The sequence below is a fragment of the Eleutherodactylus coqui genome, chromosome 5 (assembly GCF_035609145.1).
Source record: "Eleutherodactylus coqui strain aEleCoq1 chromosome 5, aEleCoq1.hap1, whole genome shotgun sequence".
NCBI classification, from domain to species: Eukaryota; Metazoa; Chordata; class Amphibia; order Anura; family Eleutherodactylidae; genus Eleutherodactylus; species Eleutherodactylus coqui.
The window spans coordinates 217,796,968-217,811,839 of record NC_089841.1 but is presented as its reverse complement, the minus strand read 5'-3'; the positions used below and the strand labels follow the sequence as shown (position 1 = coordinate 217,811,839).

Sequence of the window (14,872 nt, the reverse complement as noted above, 5' to 3'; positions counted from 1 at the left end):
GAAGGCGGCTTCGGTCGGCGCCATGGAGACGGGGACGCCAACACCGGGGGGGGGGGGGGGGGGTAAGTATATAACTTCTGTATGGCCAATAATTAATGCACAATGTATATTACAAAGTGCATTTATATGGCCATACAGAAGTGTTTAACTTCACTTGCTATCGCGGGACAACCCCTTTAAGGGGTCAAGAAGCACATTTTACAGTAAAGAGCTTAAGGGCCATGTATATATTTCTTCTGGAATATGGGGTCATTTTGAGCCTCTTGTTGAGCACCTTTCCCCATTTTATTGCATTTTGTACATTTGGACAGAATTTCCTTTTGTGACTTGCCTGTAACAATACTGATAGAAATAGTGTTGGATGTTGAAGAAGCACAATGTATATGGCAGATGCAATTCAGTGTTTTTGTACACTCTGTAGATTAGTATTCACTTGACGCTCTTACAAGTTCTCTACAAAGGCTGTTGTGTTTTTGCAACTTCTGAAATGTTGGGTTCATTGAGTCGCTGATTTAAAGGTAAAGGCAGAGGTCACCGTTTGATTGCAATGAAACAAAAGACCATGTTTGTGCCAGAACTGCTGGAGGAAAAGAAGCCTATTCACAAGGAATTAGTGCTGTTTGCCCATCCTTTCTTGATCACCCTGTAAGATGATATATCTTTTGTGTAGTGGCTGGATGGATGGAAGCTGGAGACTACTGTAGTGTCACATAGTGCAGGCTAAGGATTAATGGCAATTACGTTGGGAAGATTAGTCGCTTCAATGCATCTGCTCTACTGACTGGAACTAGAGGAAAATCATAAAGCAGCAAGAACACACCGACATCCAGCCGCTATGTGTATATGTGTGTGTATATGTATATATACATATACACACACATACATATATACTATAATCGCTGACAGTCACTGCCAATTGCTAACGGACGGGTGAAGGTGCTGTCCTTATGAGTACTGTAAATGCTGTAGGGACAATGTAGGACCGTATCCCAGCAGTTCAGAATAATGGGTGTAGTGAATCTGCACATGCGCAGTACAGATCATGTTGCGCCGTCGCTAGGCGATGACTGTGATCCCATGACCTTTCTGCAATAATGATTGCGGAAGGGTCGCGGAGTGGAAGGCAGCAGCACAGAAATGCAGTATGCTGCGATTTCTCCTCCGCGAGCTGAAAATCGCAATCAATTTCCTCTCGTGGGCAGAAAATCGCATTTTTCAATAGCATGCTATGGGAGGCTTTTGCAACGGAATCCGGAATTCCACAATGCAAATCTGCCAGTGTACAGGCGGCCATGTAGGGCTATTTAAAAAAAAAATTTTCAACTGCCTTTTTTATTCTTTTCTGTTTTTTTTAAATTTTATTTAAGGTAAAAAGCTAAAGGGCAAAAAAAGAAGAATTTATTAATTTATAGTTTATTTTTAAAATTAGTATATTTACGCTAAAATAAAGTACAAGAATTGGTTCTTTTTGTTTTAGACTTTTTGATATAGAATTTGTATAGTTTCTGATTACTGGGCACCTATGGTAACGGTTTGGGTTGGTGTTGGCAGTGGGCCATTTTCTTTTTTATATATATTTTTATTTTACGCAGGATTTTTTTTTTTTTACTTATTTTTGTAACTATTTTTTTTTATTATCTATGTCCCCCATGACGTCATACAAGACCTCCTGGGGGTCATTCACATTCTCTTTTTTTATAATTTCACACTTTTCCACTATAGCTGGGAAATCCATAGGAGCCCCAGTTACAGGGGAAAACATGTCCCTATAGTGACAACAGTCACTGTCAGAGTTGAATTGGGTCTGCTAGGACCCTGCAGCCATGCTATGGCAGTGATTAGCTGACTGATCACGTGATCGCCGGGTTGAAGTAACACTTTGACTTTCTCTCTTCATTACATAGTGCTGGCAAGAGAGAAGGCAGAAGTGGTTAAAAGAGCTGTGACTAACAGCTGAGGATCCAACCTGTCCTGCTTTATTGCAGGAGCTTTAATCCTGTGCCATATTTTGTTTGCTATCAGTTAGAATTAAAGCCCAGGACCAAGCCCCGTAAATGTGCTGTGCTTGGTCCTTAAGGGGATGAATGGGCATATGCTTATCAGTTTATCGTGTACATTGGCAGCATGTATGACTTGTGGAAAGATTCAAGGTTGATGTCTCCAGATCGGGTCTGGAAGCTCGTGTTTTTGTGTTATGGGTGATCGTATGAAATTACTAGATTTCCTTCATCCTTGGCAGATTATCCAAATAAAGAATGTATGTGAGGAGAAAGTGAAGATTGATGACTGAAATATTTAAACCAGGAGAATACTTCATGGTGCAATTCCACAGTATTATATTAAAATGTGTGTACATAATTACATTTTGCATGACTTTTTTATTTTTTTTATACAGGGGGAATTTTCTCATCTGGTTTTGCTGGCAATGTTCGATTGTGTGGACGATACAAAGCTTGTAAAGCAGATAATCATTTCTGTAAGTATCAAACTGAATTACTCCAAAACAAGGACTTATAACCCAAATAATAACAGTCCTGTGCATTGCAACACAACAACACACCTACTCAGTCTAGTGGCCTATTTACACACAAAGACAATCTTTCAAACGATTGAAAGATTGACAGTTTTAACGCATTAACACTTTATAATCTTCATTTGCGTGTAAAAGGGCCTCCGGGAGCTGTTTGCAGAGCACACCATGTGGTCTGAGCTCTGCACACAGCTCCTTTTGTTCTCGGCTGTCGGCAGAATACAATGTAATCTCCGACTCCCGTGGAGAACACAGTGTACCGTCCTTATTATCTTCTCTCCGGCTGAATGATGGATCTTAGGCGCGCCTTAAAATCATCATTCAGCCATAAGTTAATGATAGTAGCGTTTACACGCAACAATGATCGTTCGTATGCAGTTGTTTGACCGAATTTTGAGCGATAATCATTGCGTGTAAAGGGGCCTTAAAACACAGGCCAAAAATATATAGAGAAAAAACATCCTTTATTACATACAGTTACAAATATAAAAAACATACATAAAAAAGAGACGCAGTGTACGTTCAGTCGGCTTTGCATTGGTATAGGTATTCGTAATTACAGTAATATATACATATAAAGGTATAACTATCATAAATAGTATGTAATGAAATACTATACAGACACCATACGCATAGTTTACCCAGTAAATCACACTCGAAGGCGCGTTTCGCCCAAATGCTTCATCCAGGGGTCTGAACACTTGAAAGGAGCCTTTAACTTGGCCGCCTCTAGCTTGGATACAAGATGTAATATGGGTGGGCATGGAGGCTCTAGTACCCTGTTGTACCGCCTCTAGCTTGGATACAATATGTGTTACGGACGGGCATGGAGGCTCTAGTACCCTGTTGTACCGCCTCTAGCTTGGATACAAAATGTGATACGGGTGGCATGAAAACTCTAGTACCTTGTTGTACCGCCTGTAGCTTGGATACAGGATGTAATACGGACGGGCATGGAGACATACTGGTTCTATATGGTATCTGGTTATGTTCTATTTACTTATGGTCTTTGGAATGGCTGCATGGGTTAATTCCATTGTCTACTATCCTATAGCAGGTTTTTGACTATGAAGAGGATTCAAAGGATTCGCATTACTGACATTGGTCAAAGCATAATTGCCATATGCGTGAGCAGCATTTCTAGCATATATGCTAAGCACACACTTCAAGTTTTCCTGACTAATAGATGCATGAATGTTATTTTATATATTTGCTTATAGAAGCATTCATGGGGCTGGGAAAAAAAAAATATATATATATATTTTTTTTTTTCTCCTGTGTAACATAATGTGTTCTAGGTTCACATCCGTCTTGATGTGTTTTCCATTCTTTGGTATGCTTTAAATCAGTAACCATTTTTAATACATGCATTGTGCTCCCTCTTCTGCATTGTTTCCGTGTCTGAAGGGCCCCCGAAATGAAACAATATAGATGTGCACTCCATGCGTTGCCTGCACTTTGTCACGTCGATGGCGTCTCTCTAACTTGACATCACATTCTCCACAAAGCGCCCCATCCTGTGAGATTCTATGCCTCATTGTGGTCACTAAAGCGCTTTTTCTGCTTCTTTTATACTGCAAATCCTGGCACTTGTGTCGCGGGGTAATAATCCAGCACATTGCATCTCAATTGCTTGCGAGGGTCTGCTGCACCAGATAAATCTACCCGGCTTTCACTCGGCTAGTCATACATTAAATAACTCTTCGGAGCCAATGCTGTTTTGGCGGCTGATAAAGTAATGTAACGTTTTACAATACTAATATGTTGGCCATGGCTGGAGCCGTTGTAAAATAATAAGGAATGCCAGGCCCCGGCGTTAGTGGCATTACATGACACTCTGCTAGCATGCACGGAGCTGGCGTACCTGCTTGGCAAGCGAAGCCCTAATCAGAGGTCACACAGGTTAGTGTTTGACCTGAGACATCCCAGTGACACTTCCTAATCCTAAATCCATAATTCTCTGTAGTAGGACTGCGCTGGTCCTTAAGCTCTTGTTTAACCTGTTTCTAAATCTGCTGCGTCACTAAATGAGCTCTTTTAAAGCACCTTCTTTGTCTACACAGTATTACATGTTTATACGTTTTTGATACATTTTCTAAGTTACTTTTGTACACAGCACCTTTTTGAAATAAGAGCTTTTCCATTTAAAGGGGTTGTCCCGCGGCAGCAAGTGGGTCTATACACTTCTGTATGGCCATAATAATGCACTTTGTAATGTACATTGTGCATTAATTATGAGCCATACAGAAGTTATCAAAAGTTTTTCACTTACCTGCTCCGCTGCTGGCGTCCTCGTCTCCATGGAGCCCGCCTAATTTTCGCCGTCTAAAATGGTCGAATGGCCAAATTAGACGCGCTTGCGCAGTCCGGGTCTTCTGCTTTCTTCAATGGGGCTCCGTGTAGCTCCGTGTAGCTCCGCCCCGTCACGTGCCGATTCCAGCCAATCAGGAGGCTGGAATCGGCAATGGACCGCACAGAAGAGCTGCGGTCCACGGAGGAAGAGGATCCCGGCGGCCATCTTCAGCCGGTAAGCATAGAAGTCACCGGAGCGCGGGGATTAAGGTAAGCGCTGAGCGGGTTTTTTTTTACGTCCCTGCATCAGGGTTGTCTCGCGCCGAACGGGGGGGGGGGGTTGAAAAAAAAAACCCCCGTTTCGGCGCGGGACAACCCCTTTAAGTCATTTGCTTCCACAAAGAGGGTTTTGATGTGATTGCGATCAAAGAAGAAAAGAAACCTACTTGTAGAACATTGTTTGTGCACTGTGATCCATGTAAGATAAAACGGACCCGAGTCTCCTTCGTTGTAGTCTTTGCACTAATTTCAAGCCTTTATAACTTATGAAAAAGTTAGGAAACTTTTGTAAATGCATCACATTACTTACTGCACTGATCCTGATTTACAGCCTGTATTAGAGAGCTGGTGGTCTTTGGAAGCAACCAGTAAGCTTAGCGATAAAGGCATCCCTAAGGCTGGGTTCACACAGGGCGGCCGCTAATCTCGGGATTAGCCAGCCATGTGGACGAGATTTCTCAGAAACCTCGTCCACACGAGACGGCCAATCTGCTGCTGGAAGTCCGGCTGAAACCGCGGCTGCGGCAGCCGCGGTTTCAGAAGATACAGCATGTCTATTTACCTTTCCTTTTTTGTTTATTTTCGTCACGGCTGCGCTCTCCTCTATAGGAGCACCGGCCGCAACGGAAAAGCAAGCGGCCGGGCCGCTTCAAAGCCGCCGCGGCTTATACCGCGGCGGTTCTCCCGGCGGAAATCTCGCGGTTTTTGTTGCGACCAAACCGCGAGATTTCCGACGGGAATATGCCCCGTGTGAACCCAGCCTAAGGGTTAATGCCTACGGACAAATTTCTGCCACGTTCCCCGTGCCAAAACATCTGCGGAGGAATAACGCAGCTATTAGGTTCTATTGTACCTAATAGCTTTTCTGCCTGTCAGTGCTCACTTGCATGATTCTGCCGCAGATTTCCGCTGCGGGGAAAAAAATCGCAGCATGTTCTATTTCACAGCGGTTTTCCGCAGTTGAGGTCTCCATTAATATAGTAGTAATGGAGAACGCGGAAAAACACAGGTTTTTTCGCGATCACCTGCAGGGACTTTTTGTTTACTACCGCGGTACTCCTGTGACGTAAATCGGCAGGTGTATCCTGCTCTGTCTGTGGGCAAGAGCCCTAACAGTTTAGCCGAGCTCCTATGATACAGTGGGACAGACAGGTCTTGGTGTACAGATGTTAATGCACATATTAGGGTATTTTAGCTCTGAGGCCTGCAGAATTGTTAATGCCGTTCTTATCTATAATACAGCCCTTAAATTCTGTTATCTACTTTTACCCCTCCTAGCGCAAGCTTATGGGCTGAAGGTAGGTGACCCGCTGAGTCTGGGGATGGAAGTGTTATACTTACTTCCCCTAGTCTCAGCTGTGGAAGCTGCTAATAAATGCGTTGAGCAGTGTGCAAAGTAGTTTACTCATTCTAGTTTTATAATGGGCGGACTACTTAACAGCGCCGTTTAATGTATTGAGCGGCAGCTTTCAGCGCTCACACTAGCATAGCCTGTACAGCCCCGGACTCAGCGGGTCACCTACTATCAGCCCATGAGCTTAGTTATAGGGCTAAAGGAGGAGACAGATTCCCTTTAACACACGAGCAGTAAAGGAGAAAGTTACTTCAAATTATATTTGTAAGTTGTAAAACCTACCCCACAGCATATTTCTGCATCATGGTCAGGCAAACAGAAATGCTGCAGATTTTCTCACCTTTCAATCAGCAGCCCTCACCCGGCAATCGCTACTAAGCGCCACGGAGGCCAGTCAGGTGATGCAGAAGGGGGCACATCACCTGACCGGCAGCCGCAGCGCTTAATAGCGGTTGACGGGTGAGGCTTCTCAAAGCGCTGCAGTAAGGGGCTGCTGATTTCGAGTCAAAATCTACGCCAATGTTTTTGATACAGAAATGGTTAAGATATTGTTGCTGAAAATCTGCATTATTTCTGCCACATGTGGACAAGGGAGCTTTTAAAATGTCATAATTCTCCATTGCACACCCCCTTGGTCTCCTGCTTGTTAAAAAGCTACTAGTTATTAGTATTATTTATAGTCCCAGTGTTTCTGGTGACGCAATGCGCCACTTACTAATGTAATATATAGTGAAAGGGATTGGGGTTGGGTAAAATATTTCCGTGCAAATAGTTCAGCTGCTCGCTGAGGAGACATGTTCGCTCGTTGCTTTCACATATCTGCTGCACGAGATTTACAAACTTCAGCTGGTGGCAGAGGTGAAATCGTGGCTTGACTCTGTCAGGTAAGCTGCAGTAGCTCCATGGCGGCGTTGAACCCTCTGTGAGGACATGTTTGCATGGCAGCGACGGTTTGTTTTACCACTGGACAACGGTTGACGATTAGATGAAGAATGGACTTGTGTTGGCGCTATTAGCACTTGAGATGACATGATATCACGTTCAGGAGATGTAAAGATAGAGGTGAAGGACTGTCTTGCATCCAGCTACGAACTGACAGACTGAGTACTGCTGTATCCATAGTAACTGAGGGGTTACTTGTCAGCACACGGCAGCTGTCCAGCTCTGCAGGTTTTTAATAGTGTGAAGGACCTGCAATGACAGCACAGTCATGTGATCATGGGCAGAGCACGGGGATCATGTGACATCTTCACAGGTCCTGTGAGCACACGCTACTATCAGGCTCTGTGTTTTATATATGCTTTAGGACCTGCGATGACATCACCATCATGTGATCAGGGGCGGAGCATGTGAAACACTCACGGACAAGTGGTTGTTAGCCCTTTGATTGGTATAAAATTCTTCTGTAGTGATCAATATTCATATGACCGGTCATCACTACGGATGAGACTTTGAGACTCGGCTTTCCACTCAAGTTTCAGGGAAAAACCCTTTTAAGAACTTACAGTGAATCTCCTGCTGCTTTTACCTTATTGTGTTTTCTCTCGTTGGTTGTTTTTGTGTGTGTGTGTGTGTTTTGTTTTTTTTTTAAACCCCGCTGCAGTTTTTGATGCAGTCATAAGTGGATAGAAAGGATCTGGGGGTACGGAGGAAGGACTGCTGGATCTGGCTTTGGCTCAGAAAATCCGTAGGTGGTTTTTGCCAACAAGGACTATGTGAAGCCCTAATAGTACCTCCTCCTGCACGGCATAGACCATCCACTGATCTCTGTGTGGGCTCTGTAGCATCTTACTGTGCTTACTGCTCAGGCGGCTAACCCTGTTTTTCAATCAGTATCTCGGGCACATAGCTGTCACTAAAGTCCCTTTATCCTCTTACCAACTGTTACCAGGTGAAGATTTCCGTAATGGAAACGTAGGATTAAGTAAAGATTAGTTAAGATAGCAGAGGATTTATTTACTGTAACCATTCAGCCAGAGGAGCGGTCATGGAATATGCTGCAGCCCAAATGTACAAACATGTGCTTATTCTGGCAGCAGGAAGCCTGGGAACCGTGTCCTAATGGTGCAGATGGTGGAGCCAAGGAGTGTGCGTAGAGAGAAAATACTGTCTGCAATGAAGAAGCCAATGCATAGAATCCAAAGACGACTTGTAATATATTGCTACCCACTATGCACTGCAGAATCATTCTTTACCTCGTTTACATAGCTAACTGAAGCAGCAAATTGAAAGACAAACCTGAATCAACATCGGCCTCTTGATTAATTTCTTGTAGCTTTATATATGTGTGTGTGTGTGTATATAGACATTTAAAGATATTGGGGCTTATTTACTATTAACCCTTTCCAATTCACTGTCTGACCTGTGAAGACATTATGGTTTAAGGCTGTACAGCTCAGAAGTTAGAAGACATCCGTCGGGGTTCTCTTACTGCATACTGCCAGCCTCTCTGCTGTCGGAGCCTATCCAACGTTTCACCTCATGCAGTACTGGCTTTAGCCAGCCTAGAGCGCTGTTGTATAACGCCAGGATACAAATTGGATTGGAAAGGGTTAAAAATTGCACCAAAAAAACTGACCATACCTAGTAAATGTGGTGCAAACCATGTGTTTTAGACACTTTCAGACACTTTTTATGTTTTGCTTGATAGCAGCATGGCCTAATCAAATTGTGCCAAACTTTAGGCCCAATTTTTGGTGTTCGCTAAAGGTGCGTTTACACACAAAGATGATCGCTCAAAAGATGGCTTTTGAGCAATCATTTTGTATAAACTACTACTTAGTACTAATGTCTATTAGTACCAATTAATAACATGTGAGCCTCCAGGAGCTGTATTCAGGGAACAGACCACCCGCTGTTCTCTGAACAAATTCCCTTTGCTCTGCCATGGGGCTGACAGCTGAGACAATGGAATCAGCACTTCCCGGGCAGAAATCCATTGTTCGGCAGAAAAGTGAAAGTAGAGCACATTTACACGCAATGATTATTGCTCAAAAGATGGCTTTTGAGCGAATTTTGAGCAATAATCGTTGTCTAAATGGGCCTTAAGCCAACTAAAGGGTGTCCTAAACTTAAAGACTTAGGACTAATTCACACAACTGTGATTTAGGCGCGTATTACACACGCGATGTACAGCTACATAACACACAGTGAATGGAGTCAATGAAAGTACATGGACTTTCATTGATCCACGAGCAGAAATTCTGCGGGAAATCCCGCCGTGGAATTTCCGCCCATGTGCAGGGGGCCGAAGACAGTACAGTAAGGGCCTGTTCACACAAGCGTATTTGCGTACATAATATGCAGTGAATAGAAGCCATTGATTTCAATGAGTTCATTCACATGATGTATATTTTCACACAGCATGACCTATTCTGTTGCGTACTGCGCACCCCAATAGGTCATTGAAGTGAATGGGCTGCGCAAATACATGGTGAATGCGCAGGAAACCTGTGTATTCACTGCATATTTGCGCACCATTTCAGTGGGCCCACCTGCGATCCTTTTTACGTACGCAAATATACAGGCATAAGCGATTTTCGATTGCGCAAACACGCAGCGTATTTGTGTGACCGAAATACAATTACACCCATGTGAACGAGCCCTAATAGTGACCCTGATAGTGGCCCCAGTAAAAATAACGACTCCCAAAGTGGCCCAATTAGTAATATTAACCCCCATAGCAACGTTATAATTATAAGCCCCCCCCCAGTAATAGTAATAAGCCCCCACCTCAGTAATAATAATAAGCAGCCCCCCCAGTAATAAGCAGCTTCTCCTCCCCAGTAATAAGCAGCCCCCCACCCAATAATACCCCTCCCCAGTAATAAGCGACCCCCACCCGATAATACCCCCTCTCCAGTAATAAGCAGCCCCCACCCCTCAGTAATAAGCAGCCCCTCCCTCAGTAATAAGTAGCCCCCACCCCTTAGTAATAAGCAGCCCACCCCAGTAATAAGCAGACCCCCCCCCCCCAACCCAACCCATATACTTACCTCTTCCTTCCTGTCAGCGTCGCTCCCTCTCTGCTTGCCCTGACCCCTTGTGCACACTGACGTCAGTGTGTGCGCCCGGCACGCTTCCTCCCCGAGTCCTCTCCTGCGGAACTGATGAGCAGGGGACTCAGGGGAGGAGGATCCTGGTTGCACACGAACGTCAGTATGCACCGGGATCAGCGGTAACAGCGCGATTACCAGCGGGGAGCTGCGGCACCCCAGCTGGTAATCACTTCAGTGGTGAGCGGCGTCGGCACGCCGCGGGCCACATAACACAAGGCAGCGGGCCGAATTCGGCCCGCGGGCCTTGTGTTTGACACATGTGCCTTACGCAGTTTTGATCACATTAGCCTGTTGGAATTGTGTAATACGTGAGCGCATGAAGGAATGCAGCATGTTCTATTTTTCTGCGTATATACGTGAGATAGAGCCCATTGTTGTCTAGCAGTAGCGTTGGAAGTATTAAAAAAAAGTGTACTGCGCATGATAGTATGTGTGATTGCACTGTCATGCGCAGTACAATCTCGCCACCATGCCCGGCAGTACGTGCGTCCTCGGCCGGCCTCACAGCTGTAAAATGCCGCGGGATCCCCCCAGTGGTTTAAGCTTACGGCTGTGTGAGCCCGGCTTTAGACTAGACAGTCTTAATATTCCACTGTTTTATCAAGTGGAGCGGCTGTAATGAATTTGGTACATTTTAGGGCCCATTTACATACAAGGGATGCATGTCGAGCGCTTTAGCACCCAACAGCCATCCCAGCAACAATCGCTTACTGAATGGAGGTGGGCGAACTGGAATGATCTCTGGCCCACCGGCCTCCATTCACAGCGCACAGGCCGTCGTTCACAGATAAAGGCCGCTGCCGGCATTTACACAGCCCGATCATCAATAGGATTCCCCCGATCGGGCCGTGTAAAAGGGCCCTAAGACTGTCCGGTCTAAGTTTGTGCTGTCTAACCTTACGACAGTACTAGTACACAACCGCAGTGTGCGTTGGCCTGAGGCATGGACTGCATTCACAGCAGTCTAGTCACCAGTGACTGCTGGAGTCACCATAGTGCCGTATTACATAATAACCGCACTGGTAGTCCTGGGTTATAGAGAACTAATTGATAGATACTAGAGAATCCAATTAAATTCCTTTTTATTAAATAGTGCTCCCTCTTCCCCAGTGCTGTGTGAGTTATCTGCTCGCAGTTTATTTCCTTTTCATAGCTAATTTCTAAAACTAATTAGAGCAGAAGTAGAAGGCATATTAACGGATGTGTCCTCTGATCCATTAAGCCGTGCAGAACAGCATTCAGAGGCTCCGTGTAGCCTGCATGCGGCAGGAACACCTTGAATACTCAACATCAGCAAAAGCTACTTTTATTCTGCTTTGCCTTCAAAAACATTGACATTAGATGAGGTTTACTAAGCCGCTCTTTACACAGCAGTGAGGGGTTTGTATATATGTGATACATACAATGCGTGTTTGTCTGTATACACACACTGTGTGTATATACTGCGTGGAATATAATGAGGCAGCAAGTGAACAGTCAATTCTTCAACTTGATGTGTTAGGAACAGGGAATATGGGCAAAATCTGAGCAACTTTGACAAGTTCTCCTAGGGTGCAGTGCTTAGTACCCACCTTTTTGAGTGTATATTATAATACATACATTATTAAACCCCAGCTGGAGAAATACATGTAATTAGATCCTGGCATCTAATCCCATTTGAAGGAATTATGGGACAGAGTAGTACTTGTGCGTACAAGCCCTGAAGTTTAGCATATGGAATTTGGCATCATTACTAGTTTCTAGGTTACACTAATGCCTCATGTGCGTGAACTTGTAGGTCCATATAGAGCTGTAACAAGGTGGAAGTTTCCATACCATAGCGTGCTGCCATATGGTTGTACAATGTAATTTTGTTTTTACATCATATACATGACAAATTGTGCTGCTCTCCATCGGATGCCATATGGGTCCCAATTTTCCCCAGTCAATAGATGCTGAAATATGGCGCTTTTAGTGTTTAAAAATTTAGATGGGACAAGTTTGCTCCCCTGTTGTTAAGAATGATTACTATCAAAGCAGAAAGTACATTGTAACTCTTTGGTACCCAAAGAGAATGTTGTATGGAAGTACGTGCAGTTCATACAGATCACCATATGGTGAAACATGAATTGTAGGCAGTATCAGTTGCACACCGCTGTTCCGTTCACATCAGTGGGACCGCCAGAGATTGCCAAATCCTTGAACTCGGCTATTTCCAGTGGTCTTCTTTAAGTGAATGGAGCGGCAGCGCCCATGTGTGACCACTGCTGTCAACACTTCCGGGAGCTGCAAAGCTGAGCCAGTGCTATCTGCATTGGAAGCCTGCTGTAATGGCGAGGATCGAAAATATCTCTGATCCCCAACATTAACCACTTACATGCTGCCATCTGTGACATATAAATGGTTACGGGAGGCATACATCTATATTACTCCCCAAATCCGCACCATTCGCATCCTGATTGGTTGTTTGGATTTACACATTCCCTATGATTGGTTATTTGGGTTGGCTGATTCATGGTGATTGGTTATTTGGTTTGGCCAATTCATGGTGAATGGTTATTTAGGTTGGCTCGTATAGAAGTGGGGAGTAAAAGGCTAATATGCTTAGGGGAGGGCGTGAGCACCTTCTGTGATGTCATCGTTTCTCCGCCATATAATCACAGAAGGACGATGGATTGCCATAGCTGGTATTGTCATTCTACCATGACAAGTACTGAAGTGTATTATGACCGAACATAGGATTGCAGGCTCAAGTCCCAAAAAAGCATAGAAAAATTGGTAAAAATGGTGAAAAAAGTTAAAAGCAAAAAAAAAATTCTACCCAGCTTTTCTTAAAGGCTGAAAGCTCTGTCCCTATACACAAAAGGGGAGAGCTGTCGGCCTTTATGCAGCAGGCGGTGCGAGGTCCGTGACTTGGCGCTCAGCTTAGAGTCAAACGTGAAAGTTTATTTACTCTGAAACACTCAGTTGGCAGAAAGTGGTTTAAATGGGCATTTTCTCCAAATTCTCCAGTGTATGGGCAGCTGGGCAACATGCTGCATCTTCTTTGCTAGTCACTTATATAACCTACTACAGGATCCCTATAACAGCATATGGGCTCTCTAGCTGTACTAATCTCTGTACATGTAGACCATTGTGGATTGCTTCCATACTCACAAATGACGGCAGTAAGTAATGTCAAGAGTTCTGGAAGCCTGTCATCTGTAATATTCATAATATTTTCCCCATAAATCCTCACGATGGCCATGGGTGCAGCGCCCAATCCAAAAAGGAGTTGGTTGTCATAACCCATCAAGTTATGAAGATTGGGCAGCTTTTCTTTAATTTAGTTCCCCTAAAGTCCAACAGGCTTACATAAGCGATCAAAGGATAAGAAAGAACCGGCTTGGAAAATGAATCTGAAGTCGTCACATTTAATACCTCAAACTGCCAAATAATAACCCTTGAGTAAAGAGTTTACTGTTCCCAAAGTGCCGTTTGCTCTTTAATTTCTGCTGCTGTGTGTTTATTACAATGAAGCATCTGCTTCGCTTCACAACAGGAGAGACATTGATCCATGAAAAATTCAGGAGCATCATCGCCAGCCAGATTTATATTTAATCATAGCGTTGGAGTAATAAATGGGAATTATTGATTTGCTTGGAAGGCACACGTTAAACACAGAGGGCCGCTGCCTGGTAAAGATGCATGTCTGGTGCTTTTTAACGTTTAGCACGGGCCCATATATGTGGGAATGATATGTATTTCTTGTACTTTTTTTTTTGCGCAGGAAATTATTAGCGTCTTACCCAATCTAATGCAAGACAAGTATGGGAGGAAGGTTCTGCTATACTTGCTGAGTGGACGCAATTCTGCACATTTTCTACCTGAGATCATTGGAGTGCTCAAGCAAGGAGATGGCAATGCGCACAGGTAAGTGGTTAAGGGTCTTGTAAGGCTCTGTTCACACTTGCATTTTTTTGTTTTTGTCTAGCTGTACTGTTTTGGGAGCAGCTAAACGGGAAAAAAACTGAAATGAATAAAACTAGCTTTCCATTGACAGCAATATTTGTAAAAAAACAAGAACGTTGCAGTCTGTTTTGGGTTAGTTTTTTGAACTAGAAACAAAAGTGCAGAAGCCTTTTTTTGCACTTCAACTTTAAAGCTGGAACAGTGACGGAAAATTGACTTACAGATTGAAACTGAAGGTCTTAAGGCCTTGTGTGGTGCAGAGTGTTAAAGCTCTCACTCACAACCTGAAGGTTTGCGGGTTTAATCCCGGAGCCGGGTCAAGGTTGACTCAGCCTTCCATCCTTCCGAAGTTGGTAAAATGAGCACCCAGCTTGGGGGGGAGTAATAAATAAAAATGAAAGTGCTGCGGAATACATTGGCGCTATACAA

At 44.0% G+C, this 14,872-nt stretch overlaps 1 protein-coding gene across 1 annotated transcript in view; it reads left to right on the top strand.

The window, feature by feature from the left end:
• The window catches only part of PUM3 (pumilio RNA binding family member 3), a 60,899-nt gene that overhangs the window by 35,023 nt on the left and 11,004 nt on the right, over window positions 1-14,872 (top strand). Inside the window, exons 13-14 of the mRNA XM_066604232.1 lie at window positions 2,396-2,476; window positions 14,262-14,404. Coding sequence (XP_066460329.1) covers window positions 2,396-2,476; window positions 14,262-14,404 — 224 coding nt within the window. The remainder of the gene's footprint in view (window positions 1-2,395; window positions 2,477-14,261; window positions 14,405-14,872) is intronic.